Consider the following 18897-nt stretch of genomic DNA (forward strand, 5'->3'; position numbering starts at 1 on the left):
AACAACAAAAGACAAACAAACAAATGACCATAATGCACCACGTCTGTAAAGAGAAAGATCTTTGAAACTGGAAGTTGTAATTTATAGTTCTCTGCTCTCTGCCCATCTCGTTCCAGTTTGCAAAAATTACTTTTTCACCCAGGAGCAGAAGATTTAGGCTCCCTTTCCACTCTTTTGCATCTACACTTATAAAACTGCAACGTTCTCACAGTTGACACAGGATTTGGGCAAAAAAAAGTATCCTATTTTTTGACTTTATGACTCTTCGTGATTTCATTAGGATAATTTCACAGCCAGTTCATCTACGTACTGCACTAGGCCTGAAATACTCTTGTTTTTCTAGATCTGAGATGGTATGTGTGGTGGTAAAATGTGATACTGATAAGTCAAATGGAAGATCTGACATTACCCAGATGCTTTTCTTTCTGTGTGCATGTTATTAGTCTCTTAATTTAAATCTGAACAGTAAGCAAAAGAATACATATTGCTGAAAACTTATGCAATGTAAATCTTACTGTATTTGCTTTAATTACTTATCCAGCTAAGAATAGGTTTCATATTTTGGTCAGCCAGCAGCCAAGAAAAATAAGAGCAGAGCATGATCTCTTCATCTCAAACTGTGTGTAATAAGCTCTGTAAGTAACATCTCATCTTTGATAGCAGTTAGTGGTAGCAGGGTCTGTTGTAGAGGGAAGTTGTTAAACGATGCAGTCATTGGCCCTCCCACTGAAACCAGTGAAATACTCAATCCAAAGCAAAATCAATTCCCTTGTTTGATGAGTAGCAGCATTATCAATGTTAGTTTATGAGCATAATGTTAAGGATTTGGTGAGTCACTTAAAACCCTTGTATTGCTGGAGGATATCTACTCAAAAAGTAGTTACATTTAATCAAGTATTAAGTTCCTGCAGTGAGGGCCAGCATTTGATCACAAACCATACACTGAACTCCACAGATTTGTTGCCTGGATCTTTGCTAACTTCAAAGATCCTGAAGATGCCAAAAGTTAGGTAAAGCCCTCCAGCCATTGTCTAAAGCAATAGTGAATAGTCTTGAAAATATATTGGAAGTATCAAGTAACGTGTTCAGATAAGGAAGCAGTTACTATATTTAGACAAATATCTTATAACCTTATGGCTCAAAAAGGACCATGTGTGCATTTTTCCTCGTTTTGTTTGATCATTGAAAAATACTTCCCTTTTTCCATTATATTTTGCGGGGAACTGCTGTGCTTTGTGGCTTGTTGAAAATTTTGCTTGCAGCAATACCCACTTCTATGAGTTTAAATGTAATTCAGTAAGAAACCACAGAGGTCTTACACATGGGAAACCTGATAGCATCACTTAAAGCAGTGTGAAGAATAATGGCCATTGCCAGGGATCAGTTTTACTCCTCTCATGAGCCAGACATATCATGTTGTAGTAAATTGTGTGTAGCTGAAGGCATTGATTGCAATTAGTTTTCCAAGTACACAAGAGGTCAGATCTATAATCAGTTTTTTTTCACCTTGTTATTTCTGCCTGCATGATCATCTTTCTCTGGTCACAGCTCAGGCTGTGATTTTATTCCAGACCACTATAATGAAACAAAACAAACTGCAAAGATAAGGAAGATTTTAAAAGCATCATAGTACAGATTATGTATGCACAGACTAGGTAACTGTTTTATCATATGGAAGTGAAATACAATAAAAGTTAAGCATTTATAAGAAGAAACAATTGTAAGCATAAGCACTGTCTTTATTGATCTGATAACTTCACCTGCTTTTAGTGTTCTCACTTATCTCACCTTACCAGGTGTTTTTTATCAATGTAGATGACAAGGGAGGAGTTATCTTCCATAAGCTGTTCTGGGAGGTTAGTTTTTTTGCTGAAACATAGCTACTCATTTTACTTGCCTCAATGGGCTTCAGTTAAGGTGTTGCTTGGAGCCTCTAATCCCAGCTTCTGCACAAGCCCCACTTCAGCTCAGCTCTGGACTTTCAGTTTCTGTCTTCCCTATATGCAGGAGTGCTGGTCTTCAGTTTTGCTATGGACTTATCTAGCCATGAGCTCCCTCGATCCTGATCTATAGACTGACCACCTGGCTTGACTTCAGCCTGCTCCTGTAGAGGTGCTGTGGGTCGTGTCATGCATCATCCTCACTGAGAGAGGTAAGATGGGTCTTAGTTAGAGAAACCCATCCCCTACCAGGAGGTAATGTAGATTTTGCTGTATGCACAGAGCAAATGGGGTGATCCTTACAAGACTGAAAACTAAATAGATGTTTCATTGGGCTTGAATCAACATCCAATTCTCTGAAGTCACAGCAGTAGCTTAATAGTACAGGTGGACTGACTTATTTATTCTTCCTTCCACTTATTTTTTCAGTCTTTCAAGTCTACTTTTTTGTTTTCCTCTCATCTGAGGCTTCCCAGCCTGTTGTCCAGGGTCAGTAATATACATTAGGCTAATTCCCTTTCCCTGGGATGGGAATACTGAACCATTTTTGTGTGTGCTGTTGAGCCCTTTAATGCTCTTGAGGAGAGCAGTAAGCTTGCTCAAGTCATCTGCTGGCAGTGTGCTCAGTCATCCTCATCTCTCTTTTCAGAAGTGCAAAGGTCTTCTCGCATTGCAGCTTTACCCTCCTACGCCTCTCTCTTGTGTTTTGGCTGCATCACATACATGTATCACTGATCTAAGCCGCAGATGAAATTGGCTGTATTCTGTGCCAAGTCAGAGCTTATATGCATGCCAGCCATGGTATATGTTACGTGCTGGTCCAAGTTGCCTAGGAAACATTCTGGTGAAGTCCATTTGGTGTTTTCAATCTACCTTATGTAATCTTTCTATGCAGGGCATGCCAAGTGCATTAACTTTTCAGTATTACCATTTATGCAGGAGTTCCCATTTTCCTGTTAGTGCATTAATCCTGCTGCACAGCTCTGCAAGAATTAAATATGTTAAATGTGCCTCGAGGTCAGCACAAGATGCCTTGTTTATGACAGTGAACAAGCAGTATTTGGATTCCAAGGTGACACAGACAGCACCGGTAATAAACTTCTGCTTTCTTCTCCTTGGTTACTTATTAAATATCATGCTGAATTTGGAAGTGCCCTGGTTTGGGGTTTCTTTTTGAGAAGTGGATGTAAAGCCACAATCTCTCATTTGCTTAAAATAGCCATATGTGTGAAGCCATATGGAGTGAATTGTGCTGAGACTTGCACTCACCAGATCTCAGATCAGTACTGTGATTCTTCTGAAACCTCTGCTTCTGAGTAGAAGCAAGAAAAGATTTTACTTTTACTGGCAGCTGGGCTGGACTTTTATCACCTTTGTAAACCACTTCTATTGTTTTTCATGTACATTCATCATGAGTATGTGGCGTTTGATTTAATTTCTACTGGAAATTTGGCTGGATTTGCTAGAGAGCTGCATATTTCTGGAGAACTCAACCGCTCTGTTACAGATGAAGTGAGCTTATGACACTTACTGGGAAAAAAGTTGTGCAAGGATGGCACAGAGCAGTAAAGCTGATGTAACAGACTGAGTATTCCTTGCAGCTTACACATTTATTTGCAGTGAGATGGCCCACGATCTTGGTGTAAACTCACATCACTCTCAACTAGATCCCTCACTCGCATAAATGCAGATGATTTCTTTTGTTAATGCTTGCAGGAGGGAGTCCTGAAGTGGCAGGAGGAAAGGTATTCTAAAGAATTAGAGCCACAAGATCTCCCTTGCAAGAATGGGAGCTTGCTAACAAACTGAGCTAGGCTATGGAGCTTTGTTGCAGACTGTGCCATTGTGGCAAATGTAATCCAGCATTGCATACCTTTATCTACTTTGCACAGAAATGAGAACAGGGTAATTTACAGCAGATTCAATGCAAGTTACAATCTTCTTGTCAGAAATCATCCCTTCTTTGGAGAGACACGAGAAAAATAGACTTTCTCTTATGTCTTGTGCTGCTTTTTAGGAGTAGCTCATAATTTATTGGCAGTCCACCCTGTCCCTTATACAAGCCACTGCATTGTTAAGGATCTTTGTGCTTTGCTTGAGTGTCTTAGCTGATCAGCACATTTCTATCTGGGCAAGGTGAAATGCTGATTCCCCTGTGACAATGGGTGATAAATTAAACCAGAAGGACAAAAGGAATAGCTGACCTTTGAAGATGAGAGAAAATATGTATATTGTTATATTGTTATATATATAGAAAGTTATAAAAGAAGGTGATTCCAGCTAATACTAGCCAATTCCATGCTTTGACAGTGCATTGCATAGTTAGCTAACGGTAAATTCTGGAGTAACTGGCTTGGTGCCACTGTGTCTATAATTTCATTTTGCACATTTCTAGGAGCTTTTCTTACAGGTAAATGAGAAACTGAGCTTCCTTTGGTTAATGATGGTGTCAGCATCTTTTTCTACTGTTTCTTAATGTAAGGTCATATAGACAGTTCTTTTTCCAAGAACAGTCTCTGGACACTTTCTATCATAGTTTATCATGGAGGACACTGTTCCTGACTCAGCATAAACACTGAACCAGCAGGAGCAGCAGGTGAGCAGGGCTGCCAAGGGGAAAATCTGTGCAGAGAGAAAGATGCTGACAGATTCCTCTGTCTTTGTTACTATAAGCCCTTCCATCTGGGAAAGGGGTTTTCTTTTTCTCAGGCCCAAAGGACAGCAAGGAAGAGAAAGAAGTAGAAACTGTGAGCTGGTTCTTGGTTTTTTGTGTTCATCTTCAAGCTACATATTTTATGTCCTTAAAATCTTCATTAAAAAAGATAGGCTTCCAGGAACTCAGTGAAAGATATTTGGGTTGTCATTGTTAGGGACTTATATTGTTGGTTATCCACTCAAACGGGAAAAAAGTGTACCTTTGAAAAAGATGGAAACAACAACATGAAAGGAAATTATTCCCCTTCTTAAAGCAAAAGGAATTACTTAGTGAAGAAACACTACACAGGAGGATCTACAAGTCCTGAAGTATGCCAGACATCACAGTGGGGCTGGAGCAATCACATAAGCAGCAGGTAGATGAGAATGGTTTGAGTGAGCTTGGAGCAGGTCATTTGGCTGTGGACCTCATGTGATAGGAACACTGCAGCAGCTTCTTAAAGAGCTAACCAGATTGCTGACCTGATTATGGAGCTCAGAGGAGCATCCCAGACCTCTTTATATTGTGATAATGACACTGCTATTTGGAGGAAGCTCCAGCCCTTTTCCCTGTCAGGTCAAAAGACCTCTGCAAGTGACGGAGGTTGAGTTAACCCTGGGGTCAGCCCTAGCCTAAGTGGGCTTAGCTGTGAATGTGATTTGGAATCTAGTTCATGACAGAATTGCTCTTGGCAGTGCATCAGCTTCTTCATTGCCTTCTGTGTAACACCATCCTTCCTCCTTTATGGGAAAGCGGGAGTGTGTCTGCTATAATAGCCCATGTTTTTATCTTATTTAACAGACATTACCAAATGGGCTGTGTAACAAGTAAAAGATGCTCGTAGAAAGTGATATTTTGACACCTAACCAGTTTGGGAAGTCTTAGTATTAAAATCCTTTTTTTTTTAATATCAGCAGAGGGCGCAGCATCATTAATCAAGCAAAGGCTTCCCTGCTTACTGCCAAACCCTACCTGCTTGTGCCTCAGGAATCAGGCTTCAAAGGTGGGATGAAGCAACAGAGCTAGCAAGTTAGAAACTTATAGAGGTCCTTTTGGTAAGCATGAAGCCATACAATACATGACCTTCCACTGTTTTGCCACAGTTAATGTATTTCTGGAGTGGTCTTTCTTCATTGGGATTAGGCTTTAAAGTGCTCATTTAATTTCCGAGGACACTGTCATCAAGGCTGGCGGTGCTTGATAGAGTTGAGCATTTTGTTGTGCTGTTGCCTGTTCTATCAGAGGCAACCTATAAATACACTCGAGCTTCTTTGTTTCCCTATCTCTCGCTCTGCAAGAGGAAATGGGCTTGTTTTCATGTGATTAGCAGGCAGAGGAACTTGTGAAAGTGACACAGCTGTACTGTAAAAAGAAAACCCCACCCCACAGAGTTTGTTACCAAAGGAGCTTAACTGCTGGCTCTGATAGACCTGAGAGCAGGACTGCCTGCAACATGGAGCGAGAGCCGATGCGCATAAGGGAGGGCTACTTGGTTAAGAAGGTAAGCAGGTGCCTTGGGCGGAGTGGAAGAGAGAGCTGACTGAACAGGCTGGGGAAGTGTGGGGAAATGCACTTTGGTTTCAGTTAATTTAAAACTAAAAAGGCTTTTATTCCTTAAAAATGTGACACGTGAAAACAGTTCTGTGAGTAGTAAAATAGTGTAATGCTAGTGATTACAGAAGGACTGCTAGCAGTTATATATTGATTGTTACAGTGCTATATGATGAGGAATTTCTGTGTTTATCCTACACTGCTTCTGGGTCAAAATATCTATTTATATATTTTACTAAGAAACACAAATGCCTTGATTGTAAGCTTGGTAAAAATAGGTAACAGATCAAAATGACCAGAGCCTATTCTGCTGTGCTTTATCAGAGAGTTAAGTATTAGAGAAGCACACTGCTATCCCTAAAACAGGGAGAGCTTGTGGGACCATGTGCAGTCCTGTGCACAAGTATTAGGTTACAACTTTTATTGAAACCTTTAGTGAGATCAGTCTGGTGCCCAGCAGTTTAAACCAAGTCAGTTCTGGAGGAGAAGCTCCGCTGTGGGGTCTCTGTTCATCAAAACCAGAATTCCACTCCTTGGAGCTGCTGGCTGGGGAGGTCTCTAATCTGCAGCCCCTCTTGCATAGAAGCCACTCCTCAGTCTTATTTCCATTGGCACTGGAAGGAGGCAAGTTCATATGGTAATCTCAAAGCTGCACTGCTGCTGCCACGAGGAAGGAGATGACCAAATTCACTCATGGTAGATTGCAGTTCTCTCTAGTTCTCGTGGCCTGGTACTTATAGATTGTGAGCCACTTGCTCCATTTTCCATAGCAAGGGAATGGATGGAAACTTGGGCCCGGATTCTGTGTCTGTCTGGGCATGCCAGGGAAAAGATGCATGCAGATGTCCAGTGTGAGTTCCTACCATTCCAGGGGGTGCTGGGTCCCCAAGCAGTCTCTCTGTGGTTACTGCTAATGGAAAATTGCTGCTACACACTGTTTCAGTAGCAACAGAGAAGTGGAAATTGTGCCCCATTTCTGTAATGAGCTCATAGGTGATTCTGTCCTTGCTGAACTGAGTTTGTTTTGATGTTGTGTTGAAACAGCATTCAATCCCTATGTGCAATCCATATCCAAGTGAGACTCTTCTCTGTAACTCCTTGTTCAGATGGGTTTTTAGAGAGCCCCCAGCACAGGGATTTTTTTTTTCCCTTTGGAAGGTAGCATTCACTTGTTGGGAACCTTCTGCCTCCAATGAGGGCTGCAGAGGCTGGAAGCAGGTCCCATTCTTAGTAACACCTCTGCTGACAGCCTTCCCTTTTTACTGTGTAGTTGAATATAAGATCTGATTCAGACCTCCTTCAGGGGAGGATAAACTGGGGTTTCTGTGCTGGAAAGACTAAGGACAACCACTGTTTTCAAAGAATTCAGGACCCGTGTATGTCTGATGCTCTTCAGTAACTCTTCAAAGAAGCTGTTGATATTCAGCAGACATAAATGTTCATTTGGCTGAGAAGTTAAGTCACTTAGGTGTCTGAGATATTGTGATTGTTCTTAAAGCAGTTTGCAAACAGGACCAGGGAGCTGAGCTGGCTGGAGCACCACATCCTTAATAATACTAGCACTTAATCATGCTAACTGAGCATAGGGAAAAAGACTGTTCCTCTTTGAATTCCAGAGACTTTGGCCATTTATTTCACTATATGTAGGTTCTAGCCCTGTCTTTCTCTATATTTCTCTTGTCTAAAAGCTGGTATTAAGAAACAGGAAGTAAAAACTTCAAGAGATGAATTGAAGCACCTCAAATTCTCACCACAGCAGTTAGGGATCTGCACCCTAAGAACCTTAAACTACTTATTACTATTTGCTTAAGTCAAGAAATCCTCTGCAAACTTAAAATCATCATATCACTTGAGTTGGAAGGGACCATTAAAGCTCACCTTGTTAAAATCCCCCACATTTAACAGAGACAGCTACAGCTAGATCAGATTACCCAGGGCCTGGCCTAGCTTTGCCTTGAAAATCAATAGGGTTGGGGCATCTACTGCATCTCTGGGCAACCTCTTCCACTGCCTAGACGCTTTTATTGTTAAAGCAACCTTCTTCCTTATATCCCATCTAAATCTCCCCTCTTCTAGTTTGGAACCATTGCCCTTTGCCCTATCACAGCAGAGTGATAGGGTCTGTCCCCTTCCTTCTTACAGCCTCCCTTCAGATACTGAGAGGCTGCTCTCAGGTCTCCCTGAGTGCAGTTGTGGTTTAGCATTCCCCTTGAGACATGATAGTTAATTTAGAGTCAGATGTTCCGTGGGAGATCATGTCTTCAACGGACATAATGTGAACAGTGATTTCTCAATGCAGGGTAGCATGTTTAATACTTGGAAGCCGATGTGGGTTGTTCTCTTAGAAGATGGAATTGAATTCTACAAGAGGAAGTCTGACAGCAGCCCCAAAGGGATGATTCCACTAAGAGGAAGCACCATCAACAGCCCATGCCAAGATTTTGGCAAAAGAATGGTGAGTACTTCTTTTTCTAATAACTATGATTGACAGTGTACTTAAACTCCTGAAGGCCTTAAAAGGACACAAGGCTGGTCATCAGATTTCTTATGTACATATCCTGGTGATCACTCTCAGAAGGGGTCACAAGCAGGCTTGGACTTCTGTAGTGTTTGAAAGGTTTGACCGCTTGAGGAACAACTCAGGATATTTCAAGGGGAGCAGTTCAGAAAGCATTTTTGGGGGGGTTTCTGACTCTATCCTAGTAGATCTAAATTGTATTTTCATGGTGCTAATAGCCACAGAATCAAACTGTGGTAAGCTGTCTCATGAGCTCTGGAAAAGCTTAATTATGGCCAAAGAGCACTGACTGGCTTGCTTGGATGGGAGCGACATAAATGCTGTGATACAAATGCTCTTAAAAAAGCTGCAATTCCAAACTGTTTCATTACCATTCGGTAAGTACATGAGGTCAGGTAGTTCATATTCATATGGTCTGTTTTATTTGCATGTTGTGTGGTTATGTGTAGAGCTTTTGCCTATGACTAAGAACTACAGGTTTACTCAGTGAAAAACCCAAACTGATTTGGAGGAGTTATTTTAAATGACGCTATGCATCTGGTCACTCTGTGGGCAAGCATAGCAAGCAAATGGGTAAGGCCCAGATTTCCAATCAGATGCACAGATCATGATATTAATAAATTCAAAGTCTTCTTTGAGAGAAAATAAGACAGGAAAAGAATACTTATTGTGTCGTGGGGTTCCTGAAAAAATTGTGCTGGTAAAACAGGATTTCTGTGATCAAAGAATAATACATTTAGACCAGGTGGAGACTATACTGCTGTGTCTGGAAGGAGAATTTTATGTTAGTGCATCCTTATCCCATCCTCATCATAGATACTGCTGAGCTGGCAAGGGGGAGCATTCTGTTGATTCAGAAACATTTGAGATCAAAACCATCTGCTCCTTCTTGCTGACAGCTTCTGCACTCTGGCAAGGCTGGGCGAGCCTTACTGTTAACCCCTGCAGCTTTGGATATGGCCTTTGCTTCAGCAAGTATATGTACAAGCCCAGAGCTCTGTGTTACTGCACTTGACCTCAACCCTTTTGCAAACCCTGAACAATAAAGGTGAAGTATAGTTACATCCAGGGACAAGAGCACGGGGCAAGATCATTAAATAACCAAATGAAGGAACACAGTATATCTGTGCACATTTGGTTCTAATTCTGCCAGTTTGAAACTGTCCCTACATTATCTAATTAATAACCCTTTGTACAGCTCTCCTTGCTCAATACGTGGGGAAGAGGATACTATGTTCTGGAGTATCAGATCCTATAACACAATATTAGACCTTAAGCGTTTTTTTTCTGGACAGTTATCTTTGTGGTTTAAGTCCTGATAAAATCACTGTTGTTCTGTGGTGGTTGCACGTGCACTCCTAAAATAGGCAGGGGATTCTGAAGTTTTTGGTGTCAGATCAGAAAGACAAGGGGTGTGCTTTCTCAGAGGTAAGATTTGATGCAGTTTGTTGAAGTTAGTGAAAGTGATCCCAGTGACTTCATTAGCTGGTGGAGCTGATCCTCTTTGTTAGGTCAGTGAGATCCCTCTGCAAGTCCATAGACCAGCAATGCTGAAGATGTACATTCTCTGCAAATTTGCACTTCTCAAACACTCAAAACTACACCATACTCATTCACACAAGTGGTGCTGTTATTGGGATTGCTCTTACTAGTAGTTACTGCCCAACATGATTAAATTACTGCTTATATTCCTTGAAAACATAGGAACTCTACTTTTTTTTATATTTTACATCTTTATTATGCTGCTGAATTCAAGACCTCCATATTGAATTGTGCATTCTAGTTAATCGCATGCTAAAACGTACAGTTGTGCTGTTTATGGGAATTATTCTGGTTCATAGTGTCCTGTGTGCATTCATAGCTCTAAAAATGGCAGTATAGTTTTGGGTCAAGACTTCTGTAGGGTAAGAAGCTGGAAAATTCTCATTAGTTTTATTTTAAGTCTAGTCTTATTTGAGTTCACATTGGGGCAGGGAATATCGAGCTGTGAGCAGACTTCCATATTCATCTGGTCTGATTTTAGCTGTTTGAGTCAGGTAGGCCCCAGTACAGTGACATAGTCTGAAACCTCAAGGGTGCATATCACCAGCACACTTAGTTTGGTAAATCAGTTGCAAAAAGTAGATGTTGAGGGGAAAGGAAGTAATCTTGGATTTATTAAACAGATAAAGCTTGTTCCCAAAAGGCTGAATGTACTTATCAGTGTTTACTGGTCTTGATCTGAATCTTTATTGTTGCTCAGTGTGATGTTAATTCTGCTATGTTCCTTCTTCCTCTCTTTTCCTTTGGATGGTGTTATCGTATATGGTTCCTTATAGTGGGATTCATTTATCTAAAGTGTTGGTGTTTAGTTCAAGCTAATGCTCTAATTTGCTTAAAAGCACAAATAGATATACATCTCCAGAAAGGGGTTTGTTCACCTCTAGGATTGGAGACAGCCAATGATTCAATGGAATCACTCAGAGTCTTGATTTCATTGCTGTAGATCCACTACTCTGTGCCCCTTGATGATAGTCTATGCTTGTCCCTATGGATCCATGCTATTTGCTCCCTTATTAGCTTGATGTTTTCAGTTGGATGCCTTCTGAGCCTTCTTATTCTTGTACAAATATGGAAAACATAACAGTTCCTCTTATGGGGAGTTGTATTTTAGAGGAAATGGAAGCCCTCTTGACTGAGTAATTTGACCTGGATTTTCCATCCAAAAGATGAAACCAGGATCAAACAGTCTGAACTTTGAGGGTTTTTTCTTTTCCAAGTTGGTGTTGCATTTTTTTAGTCTACCTAGTCCTGCCTTTAAAAGATCTGCTCTCATGTTGTGGGAATACAGGCTTTCCAATGGGGTCAGTGTACTTAGAGAGGCGGTGATCATGATCGTAGAATCACCAAGGTTGGAAAAGACCTAAAAGATCATCCAGTCCAACCATTCACCTATTACCAATAGCTCCCACTAAACCATGTCCCTCAACACAACATCCAGTGTGTTGAGGGTATGTGTACACTTAGATGTGTATCTAAGAGCTGGATTTATCACTTCCCTACCAAACTCTTAGAAGTGTGCTAGACTGCAAACATGTGCAGCTGCTCCCTGATGGGACTGTTCTTTTCTTCCCACTGAGCAATATGGTGTGGTTTGTTTTTTCGTCCTCTAGACTGACCACATCTCTAAACAGTAAGACAGGTTTACACCAATGTAAGTTTGCAGGAGATGGGTACTTCAGTTTTGCTGCTATGTTGGACTTCCCAGCAAATCAGCTATATCAGTGCCACTCACTTGTGCTGATGTTTGCTCTAGCTGGAAAGTAACAGAAGTCCATTGTCTGTACTGCCTGTCTATGCTTTTCTTCAGAATTATTTTGTCTGTGGCTCTAAGGCACTCTCCAAAGCCTCCTAGGTAAACTGTATGCTGTGGTGACACCAGATTTATCGTACCCAACCAGCCACATTAAAGTAACTTGAAAAATCATTGTCTGTCCTCCCAGTTTGTCTTCAAGCTCACTGTGGCCAAGCAACAGGACCACTTTTTTCAAGCCTCTTACCTGGAAGAAAGAGATGCTTGGGTAAGGGATATCAGAAAGGCAATTCAGTGCATAGATGGAGGCCAAAGATTTGCCAGGAAATCCACAAGAAAATCCATCAGACTGCCTGAAACAATCAACTTGAGGTATGTTCTTGTAGCTCTGCTCCTCTGTTTACAGCATAGAATTCAGTGTAAAAAATGTTTTCGTATTTATTTGATTTCTGGGACGCTGTTAGCAGTGGGTTTTGCATGATGAAAAGAGTGCTGTTAGAGAGTTTGGAACTGGCAAAGGGAGAAGGAGATATAAAGGGCACACACAAGCAGCAGTCTGTTTGTCAGTACGGGTCAATGTGATATTTGTTTCTGGGCAGCAATTACAAAGATACAAGTGAGCCTGTGGTCCTTTTTAGAGGACAGTGAAACAACATGGGGCAAAGGTCCAACTAAGTGTCTTCACCGGATTCATCAGAGGATTGCCTTGACTGAATAAAAAGCTGAAGAATTTATCCTGGGACGCTTAGTGTGTCCTTCTCATTTCAGAACCTCAGGGAATTAGCTTTGAGCAAGTGAAAAGCAGATGGTAGGAGGAAGTTAGATCAGGAGTCACTGAGGTTACTCAGGGCCTCTGAGAGCGTATAGGCTTTAGGTATGTCCCAGTCACAGGCTTTCTGTTCAAAGAGTCTCCACAGTGGGTTTTGTTCAAACTATAGTCATCACAAGCTGGAACAGTCTCAAAATGGAGGCAATTAATGGTGAGCCCTTTGTGCACCATTCTTGTATTTGTGATAGCAATGATGAAACCTCCATGCTTTGCATAGAAGGCTTTGCAGGAGGAAAGTACTAAGCCATGCTGTAGTACTGCAGAGAGCACTATGCTAGCAAAATATGAAGGTCCTATGGAAGAATATTTTGGTAACAGCTGGATATAGCTTTTTATATGCTAACAGTTTTTGTTTGTTTTATGTGCAGTGCTTTGTACCTCTCGATGAAAGATCCTGAAAAGGGAATAAAGGAATTGAAGCTGGAAAAAGATAAAAAAGTGTTCAATCACTGCTTTACAGGTAAGAAGCTCTTGTCCTGTGTTGGTTTTTTTTTTTCATTCAATAAAAAGAGCACAGGACTAAGAGTCTAAAGATAGACTAAAACAGCTCTAAGCTATTCAGAGTACAGTCTGTGAAGAGAGTTTGAGAGGAAAGCCTGGCAGAGGTCATCTTGACCACTGCGGGATGTGCTCAAAGGATGGAGCTTGAGAGTGTTCAGATGCAGTCACAGTGAAGACGAGAAAATCAAATGAGTGCCAGTAAGATTGAAATAGATCTTTCTAGAAAGCTGTGTGAAACAATACCAGAAGATCTGTTTCTCACCGATTTATTTATTTTTTTTCTACAACAAGCCTATGTCATGTTTTAATTCCTCTCCTGCTCCAAGTCAAATCAGTGGATGCTAAGCTTGCATGTCAACCTCTTTCTACAACACTGCATTGGTAACACTGAAGCTTGAAAGAATGTCTTCTCCAGGCTTGGCTATAATTAGTGCTTTTCCAGTCCCTCCTGCTGAAGTTTTCCAGCTCATCCCTACATTTTTTCCCAGCTCTTTTCTCCTGAGAATATCGTTCAGGAAATTTATGTTTAGATGGAATGGAGTTGCTAGTGGTGGTGGTGTTTATTTATTTATTTATTTTTTTAATATCAGGTTTCTGTATGTTTGTCTTAGTTTGCGGCTGATATTCATCTTGTTAATTCCTTTACAACCAGGCACTGCTGTAATTGACTGGCTGGTGTCTAGCAACTCCATCCGAAATCGCAAAGAAGGCCTCATGCTTGCCTCCTCTCTCTTGAGTGAAGGCTACCTACAGCCTGCAGGAGATACATCCAAGGCTGCAGCTGAGGGACTGTCAGATACCCCTTTCCTGGATCTCAGCGATGCCTATTACTACTTTGTGAGTGTTGTACTGATTTACCTTTGTTTCTGGTTTGCAGATACTCTTCTCAGGCTTGAGCCTTATTTCTTAAGTCCTGGAGGAAAAGTTGTCAGAAATTGAGAATTCCATGTTAAATATCTTTCTCTGTGTGATGCTCAGAATAAACTGTCTCAGTTCAGTGTTTGCAAGGTCACTTCTGTTGCTCTGCGTGAACTGAGTACAGAGATCAAACTGCTTTCTTTTTAACTTGGACTTTGTTCCCAGTAATTTCAGCAGTAAGCGAGGCTTGGCCACCAGCTCCCCTGATGATGATTCAGTGGAAGGGAAGAGAGTAATTCATCATCATGAGGCTTCTCAGAGCAGCTCAAGCTGGAAACACATTTCTGTGCTCAAGGCCATCAGATGTGACTCAGTACACATGCAGAGCTTGCAAAGAACCAAAAGTTTTCAATATCTACTTCATAACCCCTGTCCTGGGTAGCTTACCCAGCCTTTTCAGTTTATTTCTTCATATCAGTCCATTGAGTTGGGGAATGGGCAGCCTGAAGTGTATTGGCTGTGTCAGCTTTGCTTCATGTGAACTGTGATGCATGTAGGTGCTCCAGCTCTCTTCAGATGCCCAAAGATCTGTTTTCATAGTCCTCAAGCTGAAAAGCTTTCAGTGTGACATGAAGAGGTCCTCAACTTTACTGGAATGCTTTTCAGTAAAAGAGTTGGGTTTTTTTAGGCATCAAAAACCAAGTGGAAGGAAGGCAGAGAAGCCACACTCATACATTATGTATAAATGTGTACCATTTGTATAACTATTTAATGTTCTCTTGTGATCATGCAGCCTGACAGCGGATTTTTCTGTGAGGGGAATTCTAGTGATGATGATGTGGTCCTGAAAGAAGAATTCAGAGGCGTGATAGTCAAACAAGGATGTTTACTAAAACAGGTTGGTACTGCACGCCTTCTAGCCTCTCATTGGGATAGATACAGGATTATTCTTTCCCCCTTAAAAGCTTTAAAGAAGAGAAAAATAAGCCTCTGCCATGTCTTCCTTCAATAGATTTTACCTCTGTCTCCCTTTTTACACAAAGAACCCTTCCACAGCAGCAGGACTTCTGATCAGAGTTGCAAGACTTATTGCTGTTAGTAGAGAACAAGATAGCTTAATGTTTAAATTAGATACAACAGAATGCTGAAGTACGTGTTTTAGCAAGGCTATCTTCTTCTTCTGGAAGTCTGGTGCCATGAAGGAAACCAGAAAGTATCAGTTGGGAACATTTGGTAGTATTCACTTGTATTTCTCTTGTTCAACCATTTTACTCAAAAGCAGCAGAAGAAATGAGGTCTGAGCCTTTCTGCTAACATTTACCCTGTCACATTCACCTCAGCCCGGCTAGTATTGCAAACAGCAATAGTTAGTTGAGAAACTAATATTATGAAATGCCAAGAGGAAATGAGTCATGATGTTCACTAATTAATTTCTATTTAGTCACCCTCTTGAACTGTGGCTCACGGTAGGTGCCACTACTTCTGCTGGTGGTGTGTTTTCAAGACTGGAGTGATGGATGGGGAAAATCTAGACCTGCTGTGTAATGGTGTTGCATGCTGCTACAGTTACATTGTGAATGCTGTAAAATGAGTCAGTGTTTCAGCTTCCTGAAATGCTTCCCGATCTGATTCCCTGGGATGTCACCCAGTCTGTCTTCCCTGCAGCTTTACTGGTGACTCATCATGTTCAGGCTGGGAATGTCAGGTTGGTTATATGTGCTGGAAGGGAAATTTCTTATCTTCCAGGAAGAACAAAAGGCAGAACTAGATGAGCTGGATGTAGTCTATGTGTACCTAGGGTCTGTGTGACTAGTAGGAATCTGTAAGGTGACCAGCTGGCCCAGATGAACTGTAGTGGAATACAGGAAGCCGAGGCCCAAGTTGTACTCCAGTGAATATTTCCTGTCCAAACATATCATCTTTCCCCCTTTAATCACACAGCACAGCTGGCCATAAGCATTTGCAGGGAGGGCAGCTCATGCCGTTTTTTGTTCTTGTATTTTTCTAGGGGCATCGGAGGAAAAACTGGAAAGTGAGGAAGTTTGTTTTAAGAGAGGATCCTGCATATCTTCACTACTATGATCCTGCTGGAGTAAGACATACTTGGTCAACTTTGAATTATTTTTCTGTTTGTTTGGCAGTTTTGCTTTGGGGTTGTGTTTTTTGTTGTTGCTTGGTTAGTTTTTAGTTTGTTTGCTTTTCAGGCTGCCCTCATCTAGAAATAGGAGTGAAGCATTTGCTTTGGAGTTTGTGGTAGAAAAAGCCAGGCAGGACAGTGGGACAATTTGTGCTCACACTACCTGGCCACTCTCTGGGAAAGCAAGAGGGAACGATGGTTTTGGCTGTCACAGTCTTGTAGCATGAGAGGAGGAAGAAGTCAAAGTTGTAACAGCGCCGGCTGTTCTTTGGTTTTTTATTCTAGTAAAGCAAATAAAAACTTTCTAAGATCTACTTTCTAATTAACCTCCTTTTCATCATGAAGAGTAAAGCTTGTCGTTGGCACAAGGTTTATATTCTTTCCATACCATTATTAAGGACATGCAAAATACTCTGCGGATCCTAAATTCCAAATTCCAAGGGAGATTTCTTACTTATTTACAGGTTTGTGAATGCCCCCTAGCTTTCAAATCACACTGACTGAGGATCCCTGGTTATCTAAGGTGACGTGCTGAGTCACCAAATGTTTTTGTTTCCATTGTGGAGTTGTAGTCAGTTGCTGAGATGTGAACAGTTTCAGGAGTGTTATATTGAGTTTGTGTCTTTCCCAGGGAGAAGATCCTCTAGGAGCAATCCACTTGAGGGGCTGCGTGGTGACTGCAGTGGAAGATATGCCAGACTGTAAGGAACCGGAGTGAAAGAGCTGTGTTAGAGGGTTTTGGTGCATTCTTTCCATCTGCCAAAAATCACAAGTGATATAATAAGTATAAGCAAATATAAATATAATATATATATTATAATAATAAGTGATAAGCAAATTTCTTTACAGACTGTAGAGAAAGGAACATTTTAAATGCAAGACTGTGATCATTTGTAACTGACTTCCTTATTTCTTCCCCGTAGCCAAGAAGTATGACGTCGAAAACAACCTGTTTGAGATAATCACAGCAAGTGAAATTCACTATTACTTGCAAGCAGCTTCATCTGCAGAGCGTACAGAGTGGATCAAAGCAATTCAGGCAGTTGCTAGGACTGGGAAGTGAAGATGATCCACCAGCAAGAAGGACAACTGAAACTGATTGCTCAAAACAAAATGGGAATTCTAGCTTTTCACTGAGATAAAGTAGTGGCAACCAGAAAAGCCTCCTAAGGCTTGTGGGTTTGGGGGCGTAGAGTAAGTTTCACTTCTGTAGTGGGCACTACCACAAAAGAAGTGGAAAGTGTCTTACTAAATTATAGCGTAGAATATGTTACATTAGTGTGTGCTTCCTGTAGCATTCAGTATACGTTGGGAAGGTTATATCTTATGCCTTTCCCTGCTGCCACTGCTGATAGCAAGAATTTCACCATTAACAGGACAGGATCATGTTGCTGTCTGTACATAAGGAATAGCCACTTATGCGTCAGTCTCTGTGTGTCTGAGTATTTTCTAATAAAGGATTCCCAAGGTGAACTTCACGCTTTCTTCTTTACTAGCCCATCTTTCTACTGCTGTGTTCAGCTATCCAAGTAATGCAGTAGAGCTAAGGAAAGAAACCTTATTTGGAAATGTGACCCACACGTTTATAATCCTTCAGTGTTAAGGAAGGGAAGAGATCAGACAACTGTGGTAGCACTATGCAGAAAGCATGTACAGATCAATGACAGCAGTGAGTATCCATGCAGGAAAAATCTTTGCCTGTGTTTTTGCAAACATGAAGCAATCTCAGTTTTTCTGTACCCGCTTCATTTCAACCTTCACTCAATTTCTCCAAAAGAATCTGCTCCAGGACTGTTGTTTTACTTCATTTTGATCTCCAGTGCAGCTGCTGGAGTGTCATGTACTTGAATTAAGTGTCATGTATTTGAATTAAGAATTAAGAATCTTTCAGGGAGAGAAGGATCCATTCATTCCTTGAATTCCCAACTGAGTTGTTGATTAGAGTCTTTCTTAACCTACAGAAATATATGCGATGCTTGTCTCTGTGCTTTAAGTCATATTAGAGAAGTGTCATTTGATGGTGTCAGGTTACCTGATCAATCTTTGGTTTTTGTCGTACTATATGCCTCAAACTTCCAAGTCTTCAAACATTAAGCAAGAACTGGAGTTAAACACGTGAGGTTCTGCACATAGCCTGTTCCTGTTGCATACAGATGTCTGAGTGCAAGTAAACTTAAAATAAATAAATAAATTAGCTTCCTTATCCTTAAGTAATCTTCTTCAGCACTCTTATTCAGATTTCTTGAAACTAAGAAATAAACATGGTTCTAAAGCTTATCTTTAGTTCTGTGTCATTATACATGTATATACCCTGTTTGCACATATGCTATGAAAACAGAGCCAGGATAAGCTGCTACTTCAGCTTAGGGTATTCTGAATGATGTTCAGGAAGAAACTTCATCTGGTTCATGGAAGCTGTATTATCACACGAAGCTGCTGTATTGGTAAAGAAGTAGTACAAGTAGCTTGGCATCTGGACTGTGCCTTGGTCTGTTGGACCAGCTTGGTGATGATAATCTCCCAGCATGCGGTGCTTCGATGTAACATGAAAACAAAACTTTGGTGATCCATTGCAT

General features: G+C 41.1%; 1 protein-coding gene across 3 annotated transcripts in view; it reads left to right on the forward strand.

Annotated features, from left to right (window-relative positions):
* Nucleotides 1-18598, forward strand: part of PLEK (pleckstrin) — a 49733-nt gene extending 31135 nt beyond the window's left edge. Inside the window, exons 1-10 of one of the 3 annotated variants that reach the window (XM_085540944.1) lie at nucleotides 424-635; nucleotides 2008-2152; nucleotides 8486-8641; nucleotides 12187-12368; nucleotides 13194-13285; nucleotides 13979-14163; nucleotides 14978-15082; nucleotides 16193-16276; nucleotides 16953-17022; nucleotides 17245-18598. In XM_085540944.1, coding sequence (XP_085397070.1) covers nucleotides 8492-8641; nucleotides 12187-12368; nucleotides 13194-13285; nucleotides 13979-14163; nucleotides 14978-15082; nucleotides 16193-16276; nucleotides 16953-17022; nucleotides 17245-17384 — 1008 coding nt within the window. In that variant the 5' untranslated portion in view covers nucleotides 424-635; nucleotides 2008-2152; nucleotides 8486-8491 and the 3' untranslated portion in view covers nucleotides 17385-18598. Of the gene's footprint in view, nucleotides 1-423; nucleotides 636-2007; nucleotides 2153-6058; nucleotides 6137-8485; nucleotides 8642-12186; nucleotides 12369-13193; nucleotides 13286-13978; nucleotides 14164-14977; nucleotides 15083-16192; nucleotides 16277-16952; nucleotides 17023-17244 lie in introns of those variants that run through there. The other 2 variants (XM_032443697.2, XM_085540945.1) reach the window with 2 other exon arrangements.
* Nucleotides 18599-18897: the final 299 nt, after the last annotated feature.

This window comes from Coturnix japonica, chromosome 3 (genome assembly GCF_054131305.1).
Source record: "Coturnix japonica strain WE chromosome 3, WE-NBRP24, whole genome shotgun sequence".
NCBI classification, from domain to species: Eukaryota; Metazoa; Chordata; class Aves; order Galliformes; family Phasianidae; genus Coturnix; species Coturnix japonica.